General features: G+C 42.2%; 1 protein-coding gene across 1 annotated transcript; it reads left to right on the plus strand.

The window, feature by feature from the left end:
• Positions 1-8,082: 8,082 nt before the first annotated feature.
• Positions 8,083-8,609, plus strand: LOC118650300 (39S ribosomal protein L33, mitochondrial-like; the record flags this gene model as incomplete). The annotated part of the gene is made up of 1 exon (XM_036298667.1): positions 8,083-8,609. A coding segment is annotated over one exon (258 nt), but the record flags the coding sequence as incomplete, so codon positions are not given.
• Between the last annotated feature and the right edge of the window lie 15,772 nt (positions 8,610-24,381).

Genomic DNA, 24,381 nt, shown 5'->3' on the forward strand with positions numbered 1-24,381 from the left:
ACACAGTCGCTGCAGGAAAGAAACATCTGCACAGCATATGTTTCAAGGGACCTGGCGTATATAGCATACTGTTCTTAATATGTTTTCTCCCCTTAGCGCTGTGTGTTTTAACCAAGGTCATGACCTCTCCGAGAAAGGTTGTTTCCCCAGGTAGGAATTTTTTCCTGAAGTCAGGGAGGGGATGAAACTCCTTAACTAAGTGCCAGGCGGGTAGTTAATCACTACAAACAATCATGCTTAAGCTACATAATCTTTATTCCCTGGAATGGAGATAAGAAACGCCCTAACCTTTGTAATAGAAATTGACAGGATTAAAATCAACTGGGATAAATACGGATGTAACAAGACAATAAACAGCAGAACTTCACTGGAGATCCAGACCAGAACTTGGCTGGAGATCCTGGCTGGAGATCCTGGCTAGGCTGCTGATCAACTGAACACTGTCTCCATGTCCTTCCTTCTTCGCCGACTCCGTCTACACCTTTGGGGACCCCTGGACCCGCTGGGGTTGGACCCCGGCACACCCGGACAGTTACTGAGAGAGAAATGAACATCTGTTGTCTAAGCCATGGAGATTTGGGGTCATTTCCACAGTAACCAAACCTGAATATGAACCAGTGAGGGTAGTTTCTGATATGCTTCTGTCAGAAATGGAGAATCTCTGGTTCAGAGAAGCTACTGAAGCACTCCCTCAAGACCACCCAGCAGCGAGTGAGCCTGAAGCAGTGGTCACCAACTTTTCGGACCTCACGGACCACGGATGGTGACCGCTGGTCTGAAGCAAGTCTGAGGTTTCCAGAGCCCACTCTGGCATATGTACCAGGGATGGCTGGTGAGCTGAAGTCCTATGAATTTGACATGCATAATTTTGGAGTCTACTCATAGGAGATGGACCTGACTTTCTTCACCTGATAAAGAAACCCACCGTCTCATTCCCACTGCTCCAAGACCACCAAAGTCCCCTACCAGCAAACTGCTAGCCTGGCCTTCCAGGTGCTCCATTGTAGGATGGCTTTGATCCACTTCCCTAAAGACATCTTTCTGCACATCTGGGCACACTGACCCTTCAGGTAGAGTAAAAGCACTGCAGTAGGAATCTGGTGATCTCACCCACAAAACTAAAATTAGTGGAAAACATCTCTGAGTCATTGTGAAGATTGAATAAATCAATGTGTATAGAAGCTCTCAACGTCCTTTCTAGACAGGACACTAGCAAGACTCGCTGAGCCTGGGATGGGTGCAGCATTCTAGTTCTTAAAGTTCAAGTAGGGAGCTCATTGGTCGAAATTCTGAGTTGCAGGTATCACACATCAGTCCCAGGTAGTTCAGGGGGAGATGGGATATATATAGTAAAGGGTTTTAGGTCACTCACAGAATCTTTCGAGAGAGCCAGAGAGGCAGGACTGGAGGTCAACCAAAGTTTCACCCAGAACTGCCCCAGGGAAGACCTCACTGCAGCCTGTGTGAGTTCTCAGAGTACTTGTGTTGCTCACATCTGGGTGCTTCTTCTAGAATTTCTGCCTTGGAAAGCTATTGCCTTGGGTACTGCTGAGGCTAGAATGGACCCCGAGTGGCACCTGTTGTTTTAATCCACTGTGTTCACATATATACAGATGTACCCAGAAGTGGGTATATCTGGTCATTAGAGTTTTGGTCACATGTTTTGGCTCTTACCTGCAAAGGAGTTTGGGAAATTGAGTATCTGTGTTAAATTCAGTCTATGGCTTTCAATTTCATCAATATGCTGGTGACTCCAAAATGAATACATGTAGTTCAGGACTTCCACTGAACTCCATACTTGTATATTCAACGGTCTACTCAATAGTTCCCCTTGGATGCTGCATAGATACTTCAAACTCAACACAACCCAAACTGAACTCCTGAATATACCCACAGTGATAGGCTGAGCCATGACATCCAAAGATATCAGTGCCCAATTCCTGAAACCAGTGAATTTTACCTTCTATTTATAGATGAGGCTTTGCCGATGGGATTAAGTGTCTTGAGATCAGGGCTTATCCTGTATTACCCAGGTGAGCCCTAAATGTAATTATAAGTTTCCTTTTAAGATGGAGGCAGAGGGACATTGACCTGGAAGAGGAGAAAGCTGGGTGATAGTGGAAGAGAGATTAAGTGATGCACTTTGAAGATAAAAATCAAGGACTCAGATTCTTCCCTCAGGAGGTCCCTGGGAAGGAGCCAGCCCCACTGACACTGGGTGAAACTGGTTCCTGACTTCTGGCCTCCAGAGCTATAGGAGAGGAAATTTGTGTTGTTTTGAGCCACTAAATTTATTAGGGCAACAATAGGAAACTAAGACCCCTAAACTTGGTCTACCCATAGTCTTCCTGTCTCAATTGATAATAATGCCCACCCTTCCAAAAACCTCCAAATGCCCCTTCCAAAAACCTTGAACCACCCTTCACTCCTTTTCTTCTCTCACCCCTCTCCAGAAAATCCTGCAGGTCCAATTTACGAAATTGCTGAAGTACGCAGTCATCTACTGTGACCAGCCTCTTTTGAGTGGCTGTCATCTGTCACCTGGATTATGGCCATGAACACTGGCCTCTTTGAAACCTAGATACTAGAATTAACTTTTTAGTTTTCAATAGGGAAATTTTCAAACATACATGAAACATAGAGAATAGTCCTTTTAAAAGTCAGTCATCTCATGCAATGTGCTCACAATCCTGCCATGGCTCTCATGTCCCTCAGAGTGAGAGCCAAACAGCCCTTCTCCACTCCCCCCCTCCCCCGCCTCACTTCTCTGATTTCTCTCCTTACTCCCCCTGCTCTCACTGAGCCCCAGCCACAGTGGACTCCTGGAACATGCCAGGCACATCCCCACCTCAGGGCTTAGCCCTCGCTGTGTCCTCTCCCTAGAAGTCCTTCCCAAGCTCTCCATGTGGCTGCCTCACTTCTGTATTCGTTCATGCCTCTCCTCTATGAGATTACCTTGACTTCAGTATCTAAAATTACAACCTGAAGACTGTGGACTTTATATGGATACAGATCATGCAAAACTCCTCTTTGCAACACCCATTGCACTGTACACTGCTGCTCCTGAAATAGGAAACTGGTGCCACTCTGGCAGAAGTGCCTCAGTTTACCTCCCCTGCTGCAGGATGTGTAAGGGGAATGAGGGTGGCTTTTCTCACTGCCCTCAGGGCTTTCCGAGTGCTTTGGACATGTCAGGCTTCCAGCCCAGCACTCAGGAGTCTTCACCTGTTTCATTTCTACCACAAGTTCTTGCCAGGTGGGCAATTTGACCCCCAATGATGCTGAGGCTCAGAGAACATGGACCCAGGCATATAAAACAAACAAAGACAAAACCATGTTTCTATCTGTGCATAATAATGGGTGTAAATGATAGAAAAAGGTCAGAGAAGATAAACTCCAAATTGCTAACTTCTAGGGAAGGGAGAACTGGAAAAGGTAAAAGGAGACTCTCATTACTACTGTGTTTAGTTTGGTATTACTCATTTTATTAAAAAATTAAATTTATCCTTTTATATATTAGTTAATTGCCTAAAAGCAAAAATAATGTAATCAATATTGAATGAATCAAGTTTGGGACATTAACTGAATCACAAGTGCAATTGTAGAAAATGTCCAGCAGGTGGAGCCCTGGTACAAGTTTGTAGTCTGGGGATTCCTTTAGCATAGCGGTTCTCAACCTGTGGGTCGCAACCCCTTTGGGGGTCGAATGACCCTTTCACAGGGGTTGCCTAAGACCATCAGAAAACACATATATAATTACATATTGTTTTTGTGATTAATCACTATGCTTTAATTATGTTCAATTTGTAACAATGAAAATACATCCTGCATATCAGATATTTACATTACGATTCATAACAGTAGCAAAATTACAGTTATGAAGTAGCAACGAAAATAATTTTATGGTTGGGGGTCACCACAACATGAGGAACTGTATTAAAGGGTCACAGCATTAGGAAGGTTGAGAACAAGAAAAATCGGTTTATTTGCGTTATGCTTATTAATTTGTGCAGTTATTTCAGTGTCTGGAAAGTCAATGTTCAATAAAAATATTAATTGTTATTAAAATGTTCTATTATTTTATGTTAGCAATTACTCTTTTATTTCAGTCCTTTGTTATTAAGTACTTCTCTCTTCTACCGCGACCAGCGTGGCTAGAGACCGGACAGGAGTCCTGAGTAGGGGCAGCTGGGGATTGAGAAAATGAAAGAGAGAGACAGACACAGAGACAGAGGGGAAAAGCTGGGACCGGGTGGGACAGCTGGCCCTCGGATGGAGAGACAGTGACCCAGAGCTGGTGCAGCGCATTTATTATATACACTATAATTCCAGGAAGTTTTACTAGAGTTTAAAACCAAGGAAATTATGTGAAATCATGCTTAAAGATCAAGCTATAATCATGGTTAAAGATTAAGCTGTAATTTTTCATTCTTGGTGGCTTCTTTGTAATGTCACTCCTGGCTAAGCTCGGATAATTGCGTCTGTTCCTTGCGCCTGGCTGAACTTAGATAATGAAACCCACCCCCTGGCACCTGAGCCAAGGGTCAGGCTGATGACGTACCTGCCTCTGGCACGGTATGTCTCTAGGAGGTGGCTCTGCCAATGCCACTGGACTCAGCTGAGAATAATTAAAGAAATGCTCATGTGCCTTTCCAGGTGCTCTCTACACTTCATATTCAGCATGTCTCTATCAAAATAAATCTACACATCTACGAAAATTGAAGCTTTTGTTTTTGTGGCCCACATAAACTTAAACCTTGTTTATTTGGCCCGTGTTAGCCTTTGAGTTTGACATGTTTGCTGTAAAGGAACAAAATCTAAGAGGATCTGGCATGTTGCAGGGTGTTCACTGGTGTGACTACTGATGTTAATTGTAAGAGTGGGATCAATTTCTCAGAGAAACTCTGCCCAGCTGGGCACCATCAAATCCTGTAGCTTGCCGTCACCCACGGGCGCCCAATTTTCTCACTCTTTGGGGTCTTGAACATGCTGGTCTCTCTGGGTTGTTTTCTCTTCCTGTTCTGCAATCCATTTGGCAGACTCTACGGCCCACCTTCAGCATCACCTCCTCCCTGAGTCCTATGGCTCCCATCCCCACTAGCACCTTGGCCGTCCTTTGCTCCTTTGCTTCCCCAGCTGTCTGTGAATTCCCCTAACATGGTCCATCTCCAATCTCTGGTCATGGTTTGGGACTATGGCTTCTTTGAAGACTTACCCATCTTTGCACCCTTGGCCTGGCCATGCCTGGAGAAAGTGGACATCCCACATGTGGTTTTAATGAGAGAAAGGATATGTGAATGAACTTCAGAGAAGAAAGCACAGGGTGGGTAATATTTTAATGTTCTTTCATGTAAGTTTTGTTAGAGGAGGTCGGGGATGGTATGAGAGAAGATTAAAAGCATCCAGTGTCATACTTTTCTGTATTTATGCTGTTTTTCAATCAAACATGAGAAATGGGTGACATATTACTTGTGTGGGTGAGGAGAGAGGGTAACAAGTGGCATGAGATCTTGGGATACCCCAAAAGGAAGAGGAAAGGTCCCAACTGATTTCCAATGCGCAGTTTGTCTCAGGGCAGGCAGCCTCTTGGGCGGGTCCCACGGAAGCTCTGGCCAAGGTTGTCTCTCGGGCCAGGCTTGGAGAACACTGTGTCCACCACCTTTGGGTTGCCGGGTTACCATCCACTTCAGCACTCACAGCACTGGCCTGTGAATTAACTAGATGCTGCCATTTTAAGTTCCATGGAAAACAAAATACTTTATTTTTTAATGAATAAAATAGTTTACTTTTATCTGAACATAAAAGTAATAACACCGGCTCCCTTGAAAGAGTTTTAACAATACAAAAAAAAAAAAAAAATTCCTGTCGTACTACGTGCAAAGCAGATTTTTCTCCATGTCTATTCACACACACACACACAGACAGACATACACACACACCAATTTTTTAAAATTAAGGTTTAGAGAGAGAGGAACATTAATCGGCCGCTTCCTGCACACCCCCTACCGAGATCAAACCCACAACTGGGGCATGTGCCCTGACAGGGAATCAAACCAGCAACTTTGGTGCACAGGATGACACCCAACCACCTGAGCCATGCCAGCCAGGGCCACATTTATAATTTTAAACACATGAGGCTATGCTCGACATCAAGAATGCAATGAGAACAGAATCATTGAAGAGAAGGTTCTAGGCTTTTTTACATGTTAAAAATGCTGATTTCAAACATAAGGTTGCCTCCTAACTGGTCTCCTGCTTCTGATCCATTTCCCCTCCAGCCTAACATCTAGGACACTATCCCTTCAATCATCCTAAGCTAGGATCCTGATTACAACAAACTTCTCCACCCCCCAGATCAAAATCATCAGTGCAAAATACAATCTAGCATCCAGGATCTCTCCACTGGCCCCCAACTGCCTTCCTAGTCTCAGGTCCCCAGGGACCCTCATGCTCTCCAGGTGCTTCTCTCAGTTCCCCATTCTCCGCAGAAGCCTCTGCATTCGGTACCTTTGCTCACTTCCTCCTGGAAAACCCACGTTGTCCTAGTTTCAGGTGCATCTGTTTTTAGGTCTCTCTTGAGGACAGTGTCCTTATGTTTGTCACAGTGCTTCACCCTGACCAACCGTGACCCAGTAAACATTTGATACATGAAGGAACCAACACTGAATTGGCATCTAAGGAAGTGAGTTCATGGGCATGAAGAACCCAGAACAGTGTCAGGCTCGTTGCCAGGGAGCCCTGTGTAGGTGTTACTTCCTAGCCTTGTTATTGCTGCTGGGGTTGTTTGATAATCATCAAAGCACTATCTACCAGTACAGTACTTCTAACACAGATCAAGAGACTACTGTGCAGTAGGCACTATGCTTAGTACTTTCTTTCATCCTTTTAAAATATTTTTATTGATTTTTAGAGAGAGAGGAAGAGAAGGGAGAGAGAGAAACCTCGGTGTGAGAGAGAAACACAGATCAGCTGCCTCCCACATGCCTCCTATGGGAGATCAAGCCCACAACCCAGGTATGTGCCCTGACTGGGAATGGAACCAACTGGCAACCTTTCGGTGCCTGGGATGACGCCCAACCAACTGAGCCACACTGGCCAGGGCTGTGCTTAGTACTTTCACACAGGCCCTTTTTAATCTTCACCCAACTTCTGTTTCAGAGGAAAATGTCAGAGTAGAGAGCTTTCCTTACTTGGCCAAGATCATGCGACTTTGGTGTCCCTGAGAGTTTCCTGATCAGGGCAGTGAGGGTGGCAGAGGGCCTTAGCAGAAGCAGTGACACACCAGCTCTGTTTCTTCATCAGTTGACATGTTCAGTGCTAACATCGTGCCTGGCACACAGGGGGTTCCTCCTAACTGGTCTCCTGCTTCTGATCCATTTTTCCTCCAACCTAACATCTATGACACTGTCCCAGCAATCATCCAAAGCTAAGATCCTGATTGCAACAACCCTCCCTACCACCCAGGACAAAATCATCAGTGCAAAATAGCTGCATAGCTGCTGAACAAGCGACTCAATGTCAGGCATGTGACCACAAAAGAAATGCTCAGGGAAGGTTCCAGAGCACAAGAGAGAGAGCTGGGTAGGCATGTGGGCACATGACTTCTCGTCTTCCCTGTTCTGTTCCGGGTCTCAGCAGCAGCCACCTGAGGAGTTGATCATTTTCCCTCTAGCACCACAGACTTGGGGCCAGGGGACTTTCAGCCCTGAAGAGGAAGTGGACACCATGATGGTAAAGATACTGACAGCTCAGCAAGTTGAAAGACATGAGTGTCCCTGATTCCCACGGAGAGAAGGCCGAAATCCCCGTGGCTCTGGCATGATCTCAGGCCCGCCTGGCTCCGTTTAACCTTGTCAATATCCCCCAAAGCTTCAGTGGAATAGGGTAAAACAGAAGCTCCATTGGAGAAGGAATTTCAGAGCCTTGAGAAAAAGGCTAATAATGTCTGTGAGACCTTTCTTGCAGAGATATCTGATGTGCCTGGTGCGTATGTGAGGGAGGCAAGACACACACAAAGATCAGAGTATGAGGACATGTGAGGGTCTGGATTCTGAGGCATCTGAAAACGCTGGTAAATAAAAAAGGAGAGAGTTTGCTGAGGGACCTTGGGCCGCGGAAGGAGGCTGTGGTGGTGCCGTCACCACGTTTCTGTCGGCTGTCTCCTTTGCCAAGAGCAAATCAAAGAACATTCTGGTGAGAATGGTAAGCCAAGCTGGGACAGGTTTCTCCTTCAACACTAAGAGAAGCCGCCTATGGGAGAAACCGACTCTACTCCATTATGATCCATTTGTGAGAGCAGGAGTCCTCTTTGTGGAAAAGAAAAAAATACGCTCCCTCTGAACAATGGATTGAAAATGCATTTGGTTTATAAATGAGAAGACTGAGGGCGGGGTACTGATTCAGAAATTCTGCAGCATGTAATAAAAGAAGAGGAAATGACACGGCATCTCTGCCTCCTGTGATTTGAAGGCCATTGTGAAGAAAACAATGCAGTGAAAGAAAGTTCTTCATATTAGGACATAAATCATTGCATCCCATTTCTTTATCTTTCTGGATATTTTTATAGCCCGTAATAAAGCATATTAAAATAAAAAAAATAAAATAAAAAAAGGAGAAAAAAAGAATGAGAGAAAAAAAAATCCTGAAAATATTCCTGATTATTGATTGATTGAAAGTATATATTGGGCCCGGCCTATGTGGTTCAGTGGTTGAGCGTCAACCTATGAACCAGGAAGTCATCACCAATTCAATTCCTGGTAGGGGCACATGCTGTGTTGCAGGCACGATCCCCAATGTGGGGCGTACAGAAGGCAGCTGATCAATGATTCTCTCTTATCATTGATGTTTCTATCTCTCTCTTCCTCTTCCTTCCTCTCTGAAATCAATAAAAAAATAATTAAAAATAAAATATATTTTGGAAGGCCCAGGACTTTGCTAAAAAAAAACATGGAGACTTTTTTCTGTTGGTGCAAGGACATGAGGTAAGGACCACATCCTGTCTGCCTGGTAGATCACATCTGAAACACACCTTGAAAACAGTTGTTATGGACTGAATCATGTCTCTTCTCCCCAAAGTTTACATCTTGTTAGGGCAGCCCTAGCAAACCAATGAATATTTCAAAGGTAAGGTACAGAAGCAGACATGTGGAAGTGAAAAAACAGCTTTCTATTTTATTTTATTTTATATTTTTATTTTCTTTATTTTTTAAATATATATATTTTATTGATTTTTTACAGAGAGGAAGGGAGAGGGATAGAGAGTTAGAAACATCGATGAGAGAGAAGCATTGATCAACTGCCTCCTGCACACCCCCTACTGGGGATGTGCCTGCAACCAAGGTACATGCCCTTGACTGGAATCAAACCTGGGACCTTTCAGTCCCCAGGCTGATGCTCTATTCAGTGAGCCAAACCAGCTAGGGCTATTTTCTTTATTGATTAAGGTATTATATATGTGTCCTTATCCTCCCTTACCCCCTTCCCCCGCTCATGCCCTCACCCCCCTGGTGTCTGTGTCCATTGGTTATGCTTATATGCATGAACTCTCCCTCTTACCCCTACCCTTCCCTTCCTTCCCTCAGAGGTTTGACATCTTATTGATGCTTCTCTGTCTCTGGATCTGTTTTTGTTCATCGGTTTATGTTGTTCATTATATTCCACAAATGAGTGAGATCATGTGATATTTATTTTTCTCCAACTGACTAATTTCGCTTAGTATAATGCTCTCCAGATCCATCCATGCTGTTGCAAATGGTAGGAGTTCCTTCCTTTTTACAGCAGCATAGTATTCCATTGTGTAGATGTACCACAGTTTTTTAATCCGCTCATCTGCTGATGGGCATTTAGGCTGTTTCCAAATGTTAGCTATTGTAAATTGTGCTGCTGTGAACATAGGTGTGCATATATCCTTTCTAATTGGTGTTTCTAATTTCTTGGGATATATTCCTATAAGTGGGATCACTGGGTCAAATGGGAGTTCCATTTTTAATATTTTGAGGAAACTGCATACTGTTCTCCACAGTGGCTGCACCAGTATGCATTCCCACCAGCAGTGCAGGAGGGTTCCTTTTTCTCCACATCCTTGCCAGCACTTGTTGTTTGTTGATTTGTTGATGATAGCCATTCTGACAGGTGTGAGATGGTACCTCATTATCGTTTTGATTTGCATCTCTCAGATGATTAGTGACTTTGAGCATGCTTTCTTATGTCTCTTGGCCTTCCTTATGTCCCCTTTCAAAAAGCAGGAAAGCAGTTTTCTTGATTTCTTCTTCCATGAGACAATAAAACTGGTATTTGCCCAGGGTGCTGAGTAGATGTGAGTGACTGACCAGCATCACAGTGAGGAGTACCCAAACCCACTCCACAGTCCAAGCAGTGCTGATTCCGCTCCTGGTTCCTATTCCTCCAATTACTGAGTCTTTCAGAAATTCCTCAGTGCAGGAGAGTGGAACTCATGAAAATGATTCCTCATGGAAGACTTTGCAGTTGCTGGAACTTAACAGGCTTTTGAGACACAGTGCTCAGCTTTGTACTTCACTGGAGACCTTTGTCACCAAGGAAGAGAGCAAGCTGGAACACAGTCCCGGCCAGCAGGGCACGAGTATCGCTGAGAAGTGGAAGCTGCTATTTTAAGACCTGGAGAGGGTTCTGAATGTCCACATTAGCAACCAGCGATGCAAGCTGTAGAATCTGAACTATGCTAATACCAATGCCGTTGTTCAGTACTTACAGCCTTACCTAGTTTGTTTTTGTGTCGTCTTGGTAGAGACTATTTAAGATGTGTACCGAAAATAAGACATGTCTATGTATTAAATGACTTTACTTAGCATTTTAGGAATTAGTTGTGTTTCTCTCCCCACCCTCAAAAAGGTGTGGCTTGCACTAGGTTCCCCAAAGCATATTTATTTGTTGTTGTGCTGTTTGGGTCCTTTGGAAGTCCTGTTGTTATGTAGCTATTAAGGATTGCAGTGCTGTGGAAATTACCCAAACTGTTCCCTGAAATTTCAATTTGAAGAAAAGGCATGTTGACAAGCCAGTGTAAGTGTGTGTGTTTCCATGCTGTGCAGAAGCAGCAGGGGTTAGTTTGGCTTGAACCAGCTGCACCTGCAGGATTTTGATATAGAACTGTGACATAACTCTAAGACGGTTCTTGTAAGATTTTACCATTTGGGAATAGCAAGCACATGGTTAAAAGCTCTCAGAAGAACACATTAAATGTATCTGGATTCTGTGTGACACAGAGATGTGCACAGAATTATAATCAGAATGAAGGTTTTGTTTCCACTGGCTGTTGTTAAGAGAATGTAAAGGAGGGAGGGAGAGAGTCACTTCTGACCCTCATTGACTGGTACTTAAACCAGTAATGGTCCTCTGTTTGTGTGTGATGGAGACACAGGGTGCTTTGGGATTACAGAGTGGGGAGTCTAATGCAGTTTGGTAGCCTCAGGGTACCAAAAAGTGGAGACCAAACAGATAAGGGCTATTTAGCCAGAGGAGAGGCAGGAACAGGAGGGGGTGGGTTGAAAGTATTTCCAGGCAAGGAGACCAGCCAGTATGTACAACATTTATGTTCTCAGCTACCAAGGTTGTCTTAAATGCTTGCACTTTGCTTATTTGACACATTTATATAGTCATTGATTATCTTGCTCAGGAGTTCTAGGAGAGGTGGTGACTGTTCAATGAATTACACCTAAGGACACAAGACTGAACTTGGCCCTGCAGCTGTGCCCTTCTCTAAGGTAGTTGCCGAACAAGCTGCTCTAGATAAGCATGGCACAGATTGGAAATCACCATCATTATTTAACTTTTAGGTTGCCAGGCTTCCCACTCAAGGCCTACCTGTCCAAGTCGAGGTGGATGGGTCCCCGAGGCCATCACATCCAGATGCGTAAGTACAGCAACCGTATCAGGAGCCCTGCCTTCCAGACAGGGGGTGATGGGGCACTGGGAGATGGAAAGAGAAACATCTAGGCAGAGAGCCTGGGAATTCAAAGCTCAGTGTCTATAATTAGAGCTTTATGGAAACTTAGCCAGGCTCATTGATTTATCTGAGGCTGCTTTTGATCTACTAGGGCACAGGTGATCAGCTGTGGCAGAGACTGTATGTCGGGCAAAGCTGCAAGTGTTTATGACCTGGCCCTGTACAGAAAGTGTCTTCTGAGCTCTGACTCAAAGTCCACCGTCAGTGGCTACACTGGGAGAATAATGGACAATCTGCTGGGTGCCTCATGATGCAGTACAAGGAAATCATATCACATTTTCTCCCAACATCCTCAGCTCTGCGGTCCCAGCCTTGAAAAGCCTGTGAGAAGCAGTTTCTCAGGGAGAAGGAGGAGGCAGTATTTCCCTCAGGTTTTTATTGAGCTCTTTTCCCTTGGGAAGTTGAGAGTCAAGGAACTGCATTTCTTTTGTACAACAAACTGTTGTACACAATGGTCAGATTACATTGCTGATTGACTTAACAAGTTAGAAGTTGTTCTGACTGTGCCCCAACATAGAGAATAAATCTAGGCAGTGGATTTAGGAGGTAATCCCAGGAAACACTTGTGAGGAAGTGGGAAATGAGACCCATAGAGTAGCAAGCCAATCTAGGGGTATTACGTGAAGACAACCACTACTTAATCCTGCAGACAGTAGAGAACATCCTTCAGAGTTGTTGCACCTGAGGTGGGAGGAGGGTGATGCATTTACTACCCATTAGTCATGGATTGAGGACTGCTCCCCTAAGGACATCTGGTCTACACTGTAGTGGCTACTGACAGCAGCAGTAGAGATGGGATGATGATGGCAGCAATATGACATCACGTATCCTATTATCCCCAAGCCTGTGCCAATGACATCTGAATAAATATGAACTCTGGCCTGAGATCTGTGCCAGAAATTGCCAGCACTCAGGCAGTGAATTTTGTCAGTAAATTATTACAGAACCAAAACATACACATAGACATTGCAACAAAGTATGTTGGGGGTAGGGGGGAGAGGTTACTGAAAATTTTCAGAGTTCAAAATCTCTCTGTGTGTGTTTAAAATATGTTCTTATTGATATTTAGAGAGAGAGGAAGGGAGAGGGAGAAAGAAAAACATTGATGAGAAACATCATGAATTGGCTGTCTCCTGCATGCTCCCTACTGGGAATCAAGGTGCAACCCGGGCATGTGCCCTGACTTGGAATTGAACTAGTGACTTATTGGTTCATGGGTTGAAGCTCAACCATGGTACCATACCAGGCAGCCAGAGACTCTGGTTTTTGAAAAATGCTGCCACATTGAAAAGAAAATATCCCCAGGATTAGAACTAAAACTAAATTTAAAGATTGGTACAATGGACAGAAAACAAATATTTTTATATGAAGTTTTGGATGATCCAATTATTAACAAGGAAGACAACTTTAACATTAAGTTCCCTTGAAATAGTTGGCACCTTGAAAGAATGTTTAAAGAAACATTTTGAATTATAAAGAAAAAATGAAGCCACTTCTGGTTTGTTGCATGACATACACACGTTACAGATAATGTCAGAGGCAACATCAAAATGCCACGGACAACTTTACATTTAAAACCAAATTCAGACTTGACCTGCATGAATAGTTGTCTTTTTAGAAAAATTGTTCTGGTAGTCATCAGTTCTATATATATTATAATTTATATTAGGAAATCATTTATCATATTTATTTCATTGCTGTCAATGTCTACAAAATGTATTTCATAACTCTAGTAACAGTTACACCAGTAGAAAATCCTTCTCAAAACATAAATTATCAAACATTATTTGCAATCTTGAGCTTGCCAAGAGTGATTGGCAAACTTGCACTTGTGAAAATGAAGTTGCCACAAGTGTGTATTTTGATGACCTAGAAAATGAATTTCCAGGAAAGTGAACAGCAAACTCTTATGATCAGTCTAGATAGCATATTGATAAAATATTATTTATTGTATCATATAAATTATGTATTTTAGCCTTAACTGGTTTGGCTCAGTGGATAGAGCATCAGCCTGTGAACTGAAGGGTCCCAGGTTTGATTCCAGTCAAGAGCATGTCCGTTAGTTGCAGCCTCTTGTCTCTGGTCAGGAGCACGTGGGAGGCAACAAATTGATGTGTCTCTCTCACATTGGTGTTTCTCTCTGTCTCTCCCTCTCTCTTCACTCTCTCTAAAAATCAATGGAAAAAATATCCTCGGGTGAGGATTTTTTTAAAAAAAGTATTATATACTAGAGGTCCAATGCACGAAATTCATGCACTCGGGAGGAGGGCCTCAGCCTAGCCTGCACCCTCTCCCAATCCAGGAGCCCTTGGGGGATGTCTGAATGATGGCTTAGGTCTGCTCCCCAGAGTCAGACATCCTTAGTGCTGCCACTGCTGCTCTCGCTAGCCATGAGCCCAGCTTCTGCCTGAGCAGTGCTCTCCCTGTGGAAGCACACTGACACCAGGGGTGCAGCTCCTGCCTTGAGTGTCTGCCCCGTGGTGGTCACTGTGCATCATAGCGACCCATCGTTCCACCATTCGGTCAATTTGCATATTGGCCTTTTATTATATAGGATAGTATTAAAGAAAATATATAGAAATATATCAAACTATTATATTCTTGCAATTTGTAAGTTTTGTGTTGTTACTTATTGTCACAATTCTTAGTAATAGAATATTTTCAAAGGAAAAATCTTTATAACTTAGTAACTTTAGGTGCACTTTTGCCCCTGCTATTTGTACATTTTGCATTTGCACAAATTAGGTAGGTGGCCTTTCTGCCAGAACCATGGTTTCTTCTGGGTCCTATGGCTGAAATGTCAATGAGCTCAGAGCCTTAAAGGCACTTGAGAAAGAACTCTCAACCTCCTTGTCCACCACTGAGCCAAGTGATACAAGTTATAAGAAAAATATAGCAGGGAAGGGATATAGAATACTGGGCTGGGGGCTATGGTTTAAATAGGGACACCTGGAATGGCTTCACTATAAGGGAAGGGAAGAGGCCAGATCAGGTTGGGTCTTGCAAGCCATTTCACAGACTTTTCTCTGAATGAGATGAAAATCCATTAGAGGCCCATTGGAAAGAGCTTTCTGGCCACAGCATATAGATGCCCCCAAACTCTGGTTCAGGATATAAACCAAATATAAATCACTAAGAAGGTAATGTGCTAACCTGCTAGAGTTTCCTTCCATCAATGTGTTAACTTCCACCTCTATGTCTTTAATATGATGTCATATCCAAAATAAATCACACTGTACTCCTCTAAAATGTCAGGTTACATATGTCCAGCTTTCATCAAAGCTGTATCTGTCTTTAGGGTTCAGATAAGTCTGGGGCTTGCAGAATTCCATTTGTAGAAGAAATTGGTAGATAGCAAAAGGGTTCCAGAAAGTGGAGACAAATTTGATGGTCATTGTCATTTATGTAGTGGAGACTGGTCATGGACATACACACATGTTCATGTGTAAAGACCTAACATCTTGGTTGGCACATGACAGTGCCAGTTGGTGTCCTTTGTCCCAGTGTAATTATTAGCAGCATCTTTGTCTGCTAAGGGAAGCTTTAGGGAGAAGGAGCACGGTGAGAAACAGAGCCATAAATAGCATTGTGGGGGTGCCCAGCAATCAAAGAGTGACCCAGCCACAGCACAGCCAAAGAGTCCCAGCAAAGGTGATCACTGAAGGCAAGGATGAGATGGCAACCTTAAAAATGAAATAGCCAGTTATTTTGCCAGCAAAGTGAATTTATTCTGGAATAGCAGAAGAATTGAAAATCAGGTCATGCAAATGGTGAACCATAAGAAGTCTGGAGAACAAAGAAATGGAACATTCTTTTACAGAGGAGAGGAGGAAGTTGGGTTTTTTATTTTTCAATTACAGTTGACACCCAATATTATTTTGGGAGAGGCTGTCTTAAGTGAAAGTCCATTAGAAGTGAGTAGAGTTCAGAGTTGTGGTGACTTCTCACTGGCTGAGATGTAGCAGTTTCTCATTGGCTGGTTTGTTGCTGGGCAAGGAGAAAATCTTCCTCCTGCTAGGATATGTAAAGTAATCTTCTGGCCAGCCTTTGTAAAGTAAGTTGTGAGGAGAGGTGGTATGTAAGCGCTCCCCCTTCAGGGCATCCTGACTCCATTTAAATGAGATTCACCTTTATTTTCAGAGAAGAGAACAAAATCAAACAGCCTTGTAGGCAGGTCTAGTTGACACACTCAAATTAGGATCATTAGAGGAGGGTTTAACAAAGTGATAATGTGCTGGAATGTACCAAGACCTGAAAAGTCAAACAGATGAGTGGTTACAGGACTCTGGAAGGAAAGAATCTAATGGGAAGGCCACTTTGAGAGAAGCAGTGACCATCTGTCGATGAATCAATGAGCATGAGGCAACCCTGACAGGAGGGGGACAGCTGGGGAAAAGCTATTGTCTGAATGTTTGTGCACCTCCCTGAGTTCATAAGTTGAAATCCTCACTCCCAAAGATAGTGGTATTTGGAGTTGGGGCCTTTGGGGGTGATTAGGTCATGAGGATGGAGCCCTCATGGATGGGATTAGTGTCCTTATAAAAGAGGTCTCACAGAGCTCCCTCATCCCTGTACCATGAACACACAGCAAGAAGGTGCCGGCTATAAACTGGGAAGAGGGCCCTCACCAAAACATGACCATGCTGGTGCCCTGATCAAGGACTTCCAGCCTCCAGAGCTGTGAGAATTAAATTTCTGTTATTTGTAAGCTCCCCAGTCTGTGGTATTTTGTAATAGCAGCCCCAATGGTTAAGACAGGAAATAAATAACCAAACTGAACTCTCCTCCCTCCCTCTGGGAGAGCCTGCTGGGGCAGGATCTGGGCAGAGAACCAAATGTCAAAGAGTGGAAAATCTGGAGGCTCATCTGGAGGCTCATGTGCAGCCTGCAGCCTCATCAGTTACGTCACCCATGGGGAGTGAGCAAGAAAGAAAAATCCCGATAGAAGCCACGGGGCTTTGTGGCCAGAGATGACATACTCCCTGTGAGGACCCACAGCAAAATGGGAAGGCTTCAAAAGCCACTACATCGAGGTTGCTGGGGTTACTATGACCCCAATTGTGAACTCTGGCCTAAAAGGACCTAGGGATTCAAGTATGTTCATCTTGTAAATATTTCTGAGTTTCCAATGATCTTCTCTCAGGCATGCACATATCTACGGGTGCTCCTACGAAGGGTCATATGATAAATATTTGCACTTCCTGCCTGCTGGCTCTGTTCTCAGGACCGGAGTGGCGGCAGAAAGGCCAATCCCCAGAGGAAGGATGTTATCTTCATTCTGGGTGGTTTTAAACCATGTGAAGAGACAACAAAGGATGCAGCTGAACACGCACTTAATTTTGTTATTTCTCAACTGGAGGGTGATTTGATAAGTGTGCCTGATGCAATGCAAAACATGTGTTGTCCCCAACACATATGAGTACTTATTTTTGGTTTAGACTATATTTGATGATTTTTTATGTTATTTCTGAAAAGGCAATACATACACATGGGTCAAAAATAAAAACAATATGAAAAGTCACTCCAGCCCTGTCAACCTTCCTGTCTCCTACCCTTCACTCTTTTCTTTGTGGTAATACAAGCATTCATGAATAAATATTATTATTCCCTACCTTTCCTTACACAAATGGGAACATAATACACAATACTGTTTATGTTGCCTTTTCCTTCATACTAATATATCCTACAGAGATTCTTTACTTTTTCTTTTTTACAACGTCATAATATTCCACAGAAAAGATGTTTCACCATTTATTTAACCCATCCCCTGTTGGGAACATCATTTGGTTGGTTTGAAATCATTTTTTCTCTTATAAATAATGTTGCAATGAGTAATCTGATACAGTGGGGCCTTGACTTACGAGTGTCCAGACTAGTGAGTTTTTTGAGATACCAGCTGTCTCTCGGCGGATTTTTTGCTTTGAGTTGACAGAGTAATTTGAGTTAACGAGCGCCTTAAAGAGCTCCTTAACGAGCTCGGTCTTGGAACGAATTAAACTCGTAAGTCAAGGCCCCACTGTATAGCCATCATTTTTACATGGGCGGGGATTTATAGGATAAATTCCTAACAATGGAACCAGTGGGTCAAATAGCCAATGCATTTATAAGACTGATAGATTAATTCTTTGCTGGATCGCTATAGTCTAGTTATGAATTGAACAGTATATATTAATTCCAAGTAAAAAGCTCCAAAGAGGAAAATAAATGTGGAGTCCAGATAGAACCTTCAGTAACTTAGAGTGACAGTTCACACTAATGATGAATCTCTGAGCGTTTGTGTATGCCTTGAGCTACACTCTGAGAAGCAATTTGAAAAAATATAGCCATCTGGTTACCTACAGATATATACCCCACCCCACTTCCAAATAAACAAGTTTCTTAATTATTTCAAGGATTCCAGCTTTGAATTCTTCCACCAGGGCAAGTACTGTGCCAAATGATAGATGACTCCAGGGTTCCAAAGGCAGTGTCTAAAAAGTCCTTTCATTCCTTGCAAAAGAAGCATAAGCTTCAAAATTATACAATAAAATATATGTTTAAAAATATTTTTATTGATTTCAGAGAGGGAGGGAGAGGGAGAGATAGGTAGAAACATCAATGATGAGAATCATTGATTGGCTGCCTCCTGCATGCCCCCTACTGGGGATCCAGCCCACAACCCAAGCATGTGCCCTTGACTGGAATTGAACCTAGGACCCTTCAGTCCACAGGCCAACGCTCTATCCACTGAACCAAACCAGCTAGGGCTAAAATATATCTTTGTTTTTAAAAATAACCATGGACTTGGGAAAAACCAAATGCACCAAACCAAACACACTAATAACAACAACAACAGTCAAACAAACATGAAAAAACCACTTTCCAGTGTTTTTGCTAATACACAGCAGGGTGGGTTGCTCATAAACAACACTGATGACAACACTAGAGGACGTGGCCTTGTACAGGGCTGTGAAAGCAGGCTGTGCAGTGAAACTTAGCTATTAAAGACCCTCAGAAGAATGGCCTCACTCTCAGAAACAACTCGCTGAGGGCTTTTCTTTATTAATATCCAATTTTTTGGTTTTAGCCATTTTGGTCTGTGGCTAACAGTTTGCATCACAAAGCAGGGCTTGGGTTGGGATACATTCAACAAAAGGTATCTATTTTATATTTTTAGTACAAGCCATACCCAGGAAGTGACACTCAACCATTTTCTTGAGCTGAGTGGAGACATGGTGAGAATGTGTTGAATAGGTTAAGAAAAATGGAGAAACATTTTGAGCTGTATCATGGCATGCATAACAATCAATTATCCTTAGTTAATAAGAATTCCTTCTCCAGAATAGACTCTAGGCCTGCACAGGGCAGACACCTTGTCTTAAAGGTCTTTTATGTTAATCTAGCCCATATCCAGTCACATAGCACAGGTTCAATGCACAGTTTTGAAATGTGTATATGAATGAATGAGTGAACTTTTGTGACATTATTTTGATGCTTATAGGCCATTTTCTTTTATGTGGATCATTTTTTAAGAACTTAAATCTAAACTGTGTATTAATATATGTAACTGTATATTGTATGTATATAGCTATGTGTATATATAACTTGTGATCAAAAGGATAAATATAAATACAAATTTATAAATTGTGTATATTTTCAAGTTATTTTGCAAAAGGCACATATTACACTTTTTTATCTTTAAATTCTTTATTAGTTAAGAAATACAAATGTGTCATCATCCCCCCTATTAACCCCCATCCTTTCCCTCCCCCCTCGCCCCCCGACACACACACACACTCATGCTCTCATCCCCCTGTTGTCCATGTCTATTGGTTTGGCTTAACATATTACACTTTTGATCAGAAAAAATAATGCAATAAATATTTTTCTAAAAAGAAAAAGTAATAACTTATTTCTATATTCTTGATAATGTTGTCAGTAATTTATGTAACTTGGAGGACTGAGCTACTTTTGTTCTGATTGAGTTTTATGATTATAGCTTTAGAATATGTTTTAATTTCCAGTTTCTTTTGTTCTTTTTCTTTTAACATCAATAATAACATTTTCATTCAAATTGCAGAAATTCATTGTAAGAATATCATAAGAAATGTGCCCAGCAGATTTTTTTAGGATGTTATAGGAAAAGATGGAAAATAAATTGTGGTATAATGATACACTAAAAGATTATGCATTATTAGAAATACTATATATGAAGAATATTTTCAAGGCAGGTAAAATATCTATCATGTAATGTGAAGTGGGAATACTAGGATATAAATTCTGGGAAAATTATATGTATAACTATATGTTATATATGTATATATATGATTATTAATATCTATGACATTTATTTCTGAGTGATGGAATTATGAGTAATTTTATTTTCTTCTTTGCACTCTTCTTAATTTTCAAAATTACATGTGAGCACAAAATTGCTATTATAACTTGAAAAATTATTTGTAGAGCTGTTACTTTGAAAAAGGGATATCTTTTTTCAATATAAGTTTGAACTTTGCTTTGATTACTAATTAATTAGCAAAATAAGTAGAATTTTGGCGTTTATTAGGTTGAAAGAAATTTAATCTCAGAAACAGAATAGTCAAAATGTCCTTCAGTAAGTGAGTGGAAAAATAAAAGGTGGTACATTCAGACACGGGAATATTTTCAGTGCTAAAATGAGCTATCAAGCCATGAAAAGATATGGAGGAAACAAATGCGTATGACTAAGTGAAAGAAGCCAATCTGAGAAGGCTACATACTATATGATTCTATATGACATTCTGGAAAAGCAAACCCAGGTAGGTAGTAAATAGATCAGTGGTTGCCAGGTGTTCAGGGGAAAGGAGTGATGAATAGGTAAAGCAAGAGGATATTTAGAGCAGTGAAACTATTCTGTATAATACTACAATGGTGGATACATGTCATTATACATTTGTCATAGCCTATACAATGTACAATACCAAGGGTGAGTCTTAATGGAAACTCTGGACTTTGGTTGACTATGATGTGTCAATATAGGTTCATTGATCGCATTAAATGTACTGCTGTGTTTGGGATGGCAATAGTGAGGGAGGCAGTGCATGTGGCGCAGGGGACTGGGACAAGGAAACTCTCTACTTTGTGCTCAGTTTTGCTGTGAGCTTCAAACTGCCCTGAAAACTTAAGTTTATTTAAAACAAAAAATCAAAATAAAATCAGTGAATGATATTCAGTATCCTTACTTTCAATGAATTCTTTGGGGCTTTCTTTTTTGAGTCTTGTGTTTGTTTTGTTGCTAGCCTGCTCTGAAGAATGCTAAGTTGGGAACACATTGAACAGCTGCCTCATAGATACTCAAGTATGTGTTCCTCCCCGCAGCTGAAATATTTGACCTTCAGCCTCTTCATGTTGGAATATAAGAATGGAAAGCACAAGGGTCCAAGGGAATCAAATAAACACCTCATAGGAAGAGCTGTTGAGAACATCTTGGCATGAATTTTGGGGTGTTCTGGGTGGTTTGAAATGTATATATAAAATGACTAATATATAAACTTTGCCCAAGTTGCTAGGAGTGGGCTAAATTTGACATCAAGAGAGAGCTTTTCTGTTGTTTTTGAAAGTCAATATCTATTTACCCTTCTTTGGGTGACAATATCCTGATTTTTTTCTCCAGAAAACTTCCCCTGTATCACTCTAAGCCCATGTGGGTCTCCACCGCCCACTTCAGGAAGCAGGAGACTGAGGCCTAATCTAATCAGACCCAACCTCAGAGCTAATGGGAAAGATTTTCTTAAGTGACTATATTCAGTGGTGTGTGTGTGTGTGTGCGCTCGCGTGCGCGCGCGCTAAGTAAGGGGCCAGCGAGGTTTAGAAAACCATGTATTCTGGAGCCCAATGCTTGGGTTTGAATCTCAGTTCCCCAGTTCCACCATGTGCTAGTTAATTGGACCTTGGACAAGTCACTCATCCTCCCTGGATCTCAATCTCTCCCTGTAAAATGGGGCAAGAATATTCCCTACCTCCTGGGGTTGTTGTGGGCATTGAAGGAGTTCATATTTGAGAAGACGGGTATGGTGTTTGTCTCCTTGGTGTTTTCATTATGGTATGTAATGAGTATCTCAAATTTACTGTACTTCAAATGAAGTCTCCTTTCATAGTCTTTGTCAGCTCAATCAATGACATCTCCATCTTTTCAGTTGCTCAAGCCCAAATCCTTAGGTTTGTCTTGGATGTTTCTCTTTGCCTCTTTACCTTATACACAAATTCTGTCAGTTCTACCTTCAAAATATGTCCAGAATTCAACCAACATCTGCTGATGCCAACCTGGTTCAAGTACCATCCTCTCTTGCCTGGAATACGGCTCATAGCCTCCTAAGTGGTTTCCTTGCCCCTGTCCTCAAATCACTTCAGTTGATTCTCAACAAGCAGCCAGCGTAAGCCTGATGAAACAAAGCCAGAAAAGTTCACTCTTCTGCAATAGGACTTCAGTGATGGCTAAACTCAGCTGAACACATCTGTGAGTTAGTCTCTTCAGTTTCCTTCCTCCTTGCTCCTTTTGCATCAGGCACCTTTGATTTGGCCTCTGCTCCTCTTTCAACACACCAAATGTTCAACACATCCTCTTTTCTTCCCTCTCCTGAAACCTGTCTTCCCAGATGTGGCTACCTTACCTTCCTCAGATTCTTACTGAAATGCCACCTTCTCAGTGAGGCCTTCCTTGATCTCATTCCAACATTGTAACCCTTTCCCCAGCCTTTATCCCATTTTCTGCTTATTTTGTTTCTTAGATGTCTCCATTGCCTCACACATGTTATGGTGTACTTGTCTTGTCTAGTGTATGTCTATCCCCATTAGAATATAAGCTCCATAAAAACTGATTTTTTTTAACAACTGTGTATCCAGTACCTAAAACAGTGCATAGAACAGAGTAAGTGCTCAGTAAATATTTAATGCATGAATGGATGGATAAACGAATGAAAGGAAAAGATTTGCATTAAAGTATGATAGTCATCAACAAACAGTTTCCGGTGTCCATTTACAGTCTAGTGTGGGGCACAGGGGAATAAAGAAACTGCCCTTCCCCAAATCAAAAAGTAGAAGGTACACATGGGGTTCAATGTAGGTGCTTGTAACTGAGACATGAATGCAGGAAGCCACCCACTGTCTTCACTATCAGAGAAGTGTAAACAAGGATCCCGGAACGCTGGTGAACCTTGAACCCATGGCAAGGGCCAGAGTTTAGTCCAGACAATGGGGGCTCAAGATATTTCTTGATCAAATAGTCTCAGAGTAAATCCTTCTAATATTTACTGACCTTTAAGATAGTCTGTCTGTTACCACAATTACCTGCCTAAGAGCTAGATGTGTATCCAAAATTGAATAAAAGGTTGGTGAGGCGTGGGCACCAGTGGAAGTCCTTTCTCTTTCATTGGGCTTGTCCGCCTGGCCCCCAATATTTCCAAATTATTATTTCTTATCTCTTCTCTTTCATTTGCATGCAGCCCCTCTTCCAGATCCTGAACCCTGAACCAAGCGGGACGTGGGATCATTCACACATAAATGCTTATAAAAGAGGTCCCAAATTTAGGGTGTCTCAGATCTCACCTGAAAGTTGAGGAAAAGCAAGTAACTAGATCAGTGATGGCGAACCTATGACATGCATGTTAGAGGTGACACACGAACTCATTTTTTTGGTTGATTTTTTCTTTGTTAAATGGCACTTAAATATATAAAATAAATATCAAAAATATAAGTCTTTGTTTTACTATGGTTGCAAATATCAAAAAATTTCTATATGTGACACAGCACCAGAGTTAAGTTAGGGGTTTTCAAAATGCTGACACGCCAAGCTCAGAAGGTTCGCCATCACTGAACTAGATGAAGGGGGTGAAGACTAGGAAGACCTAAGTAGTCACAAATGTGTTCGGTTGAGGTTAGCCATCACTGAGGATGTGGTTGAGGAGTTGAGTTCTCACATCTCTCCTCAGACTGAATGAACAAGCAAACAGTGCACTCCAAGGAAGAGCAGGAAGCCCAAATGAATTAAAACACTTCAAGGCAAGTCCAATCAATCCTTATTTCATTGAAAATACAGACTAAAGAGTGAATGAACACAAGGTACAGCCTTGCACAGTTTCAGGATGTGGGAGGAGAAATCATGCCACTTTCATTTCCATAAGACTGCTAGGAGAAAACCAGATCACAGGCTGTATGTTTGACATCAGTGAGTACACTGTCTGTGGTTTTTATACTGGACATCTATTCACCCTTCTTCTGGCGATGGTGCTCTGATGTGAGCAGGTACAAAGCATGCTGAGGAGACAAACACATCTCTAGGAAAAAAGGTCCACCCCAAGCTTCTCGGTGATGCTTGGAACCTCAAGGCTGCAATGGGCTCATGCCAAAGAATACATTTCCACTTTGGACTATAAATCCTCTGCAAA

This window comes from Myotis myotis, unplaced genomic scaffold (genome assembly GCF_014108235.1).
Source record: "Myotis myotis isolate mMyoMyo1 unplaced genomic scaffold, mMyoMyo1.p scaffold_m19_p_1, whole genome shotgun sequence".
NCBI classification, from domain to species: domain Eukaryota; kingdom Metazoa; phylum Chordata; class Mammalia; order Chiroptera; family Vespertilionidae; genus Myotis; species Myotis myotis.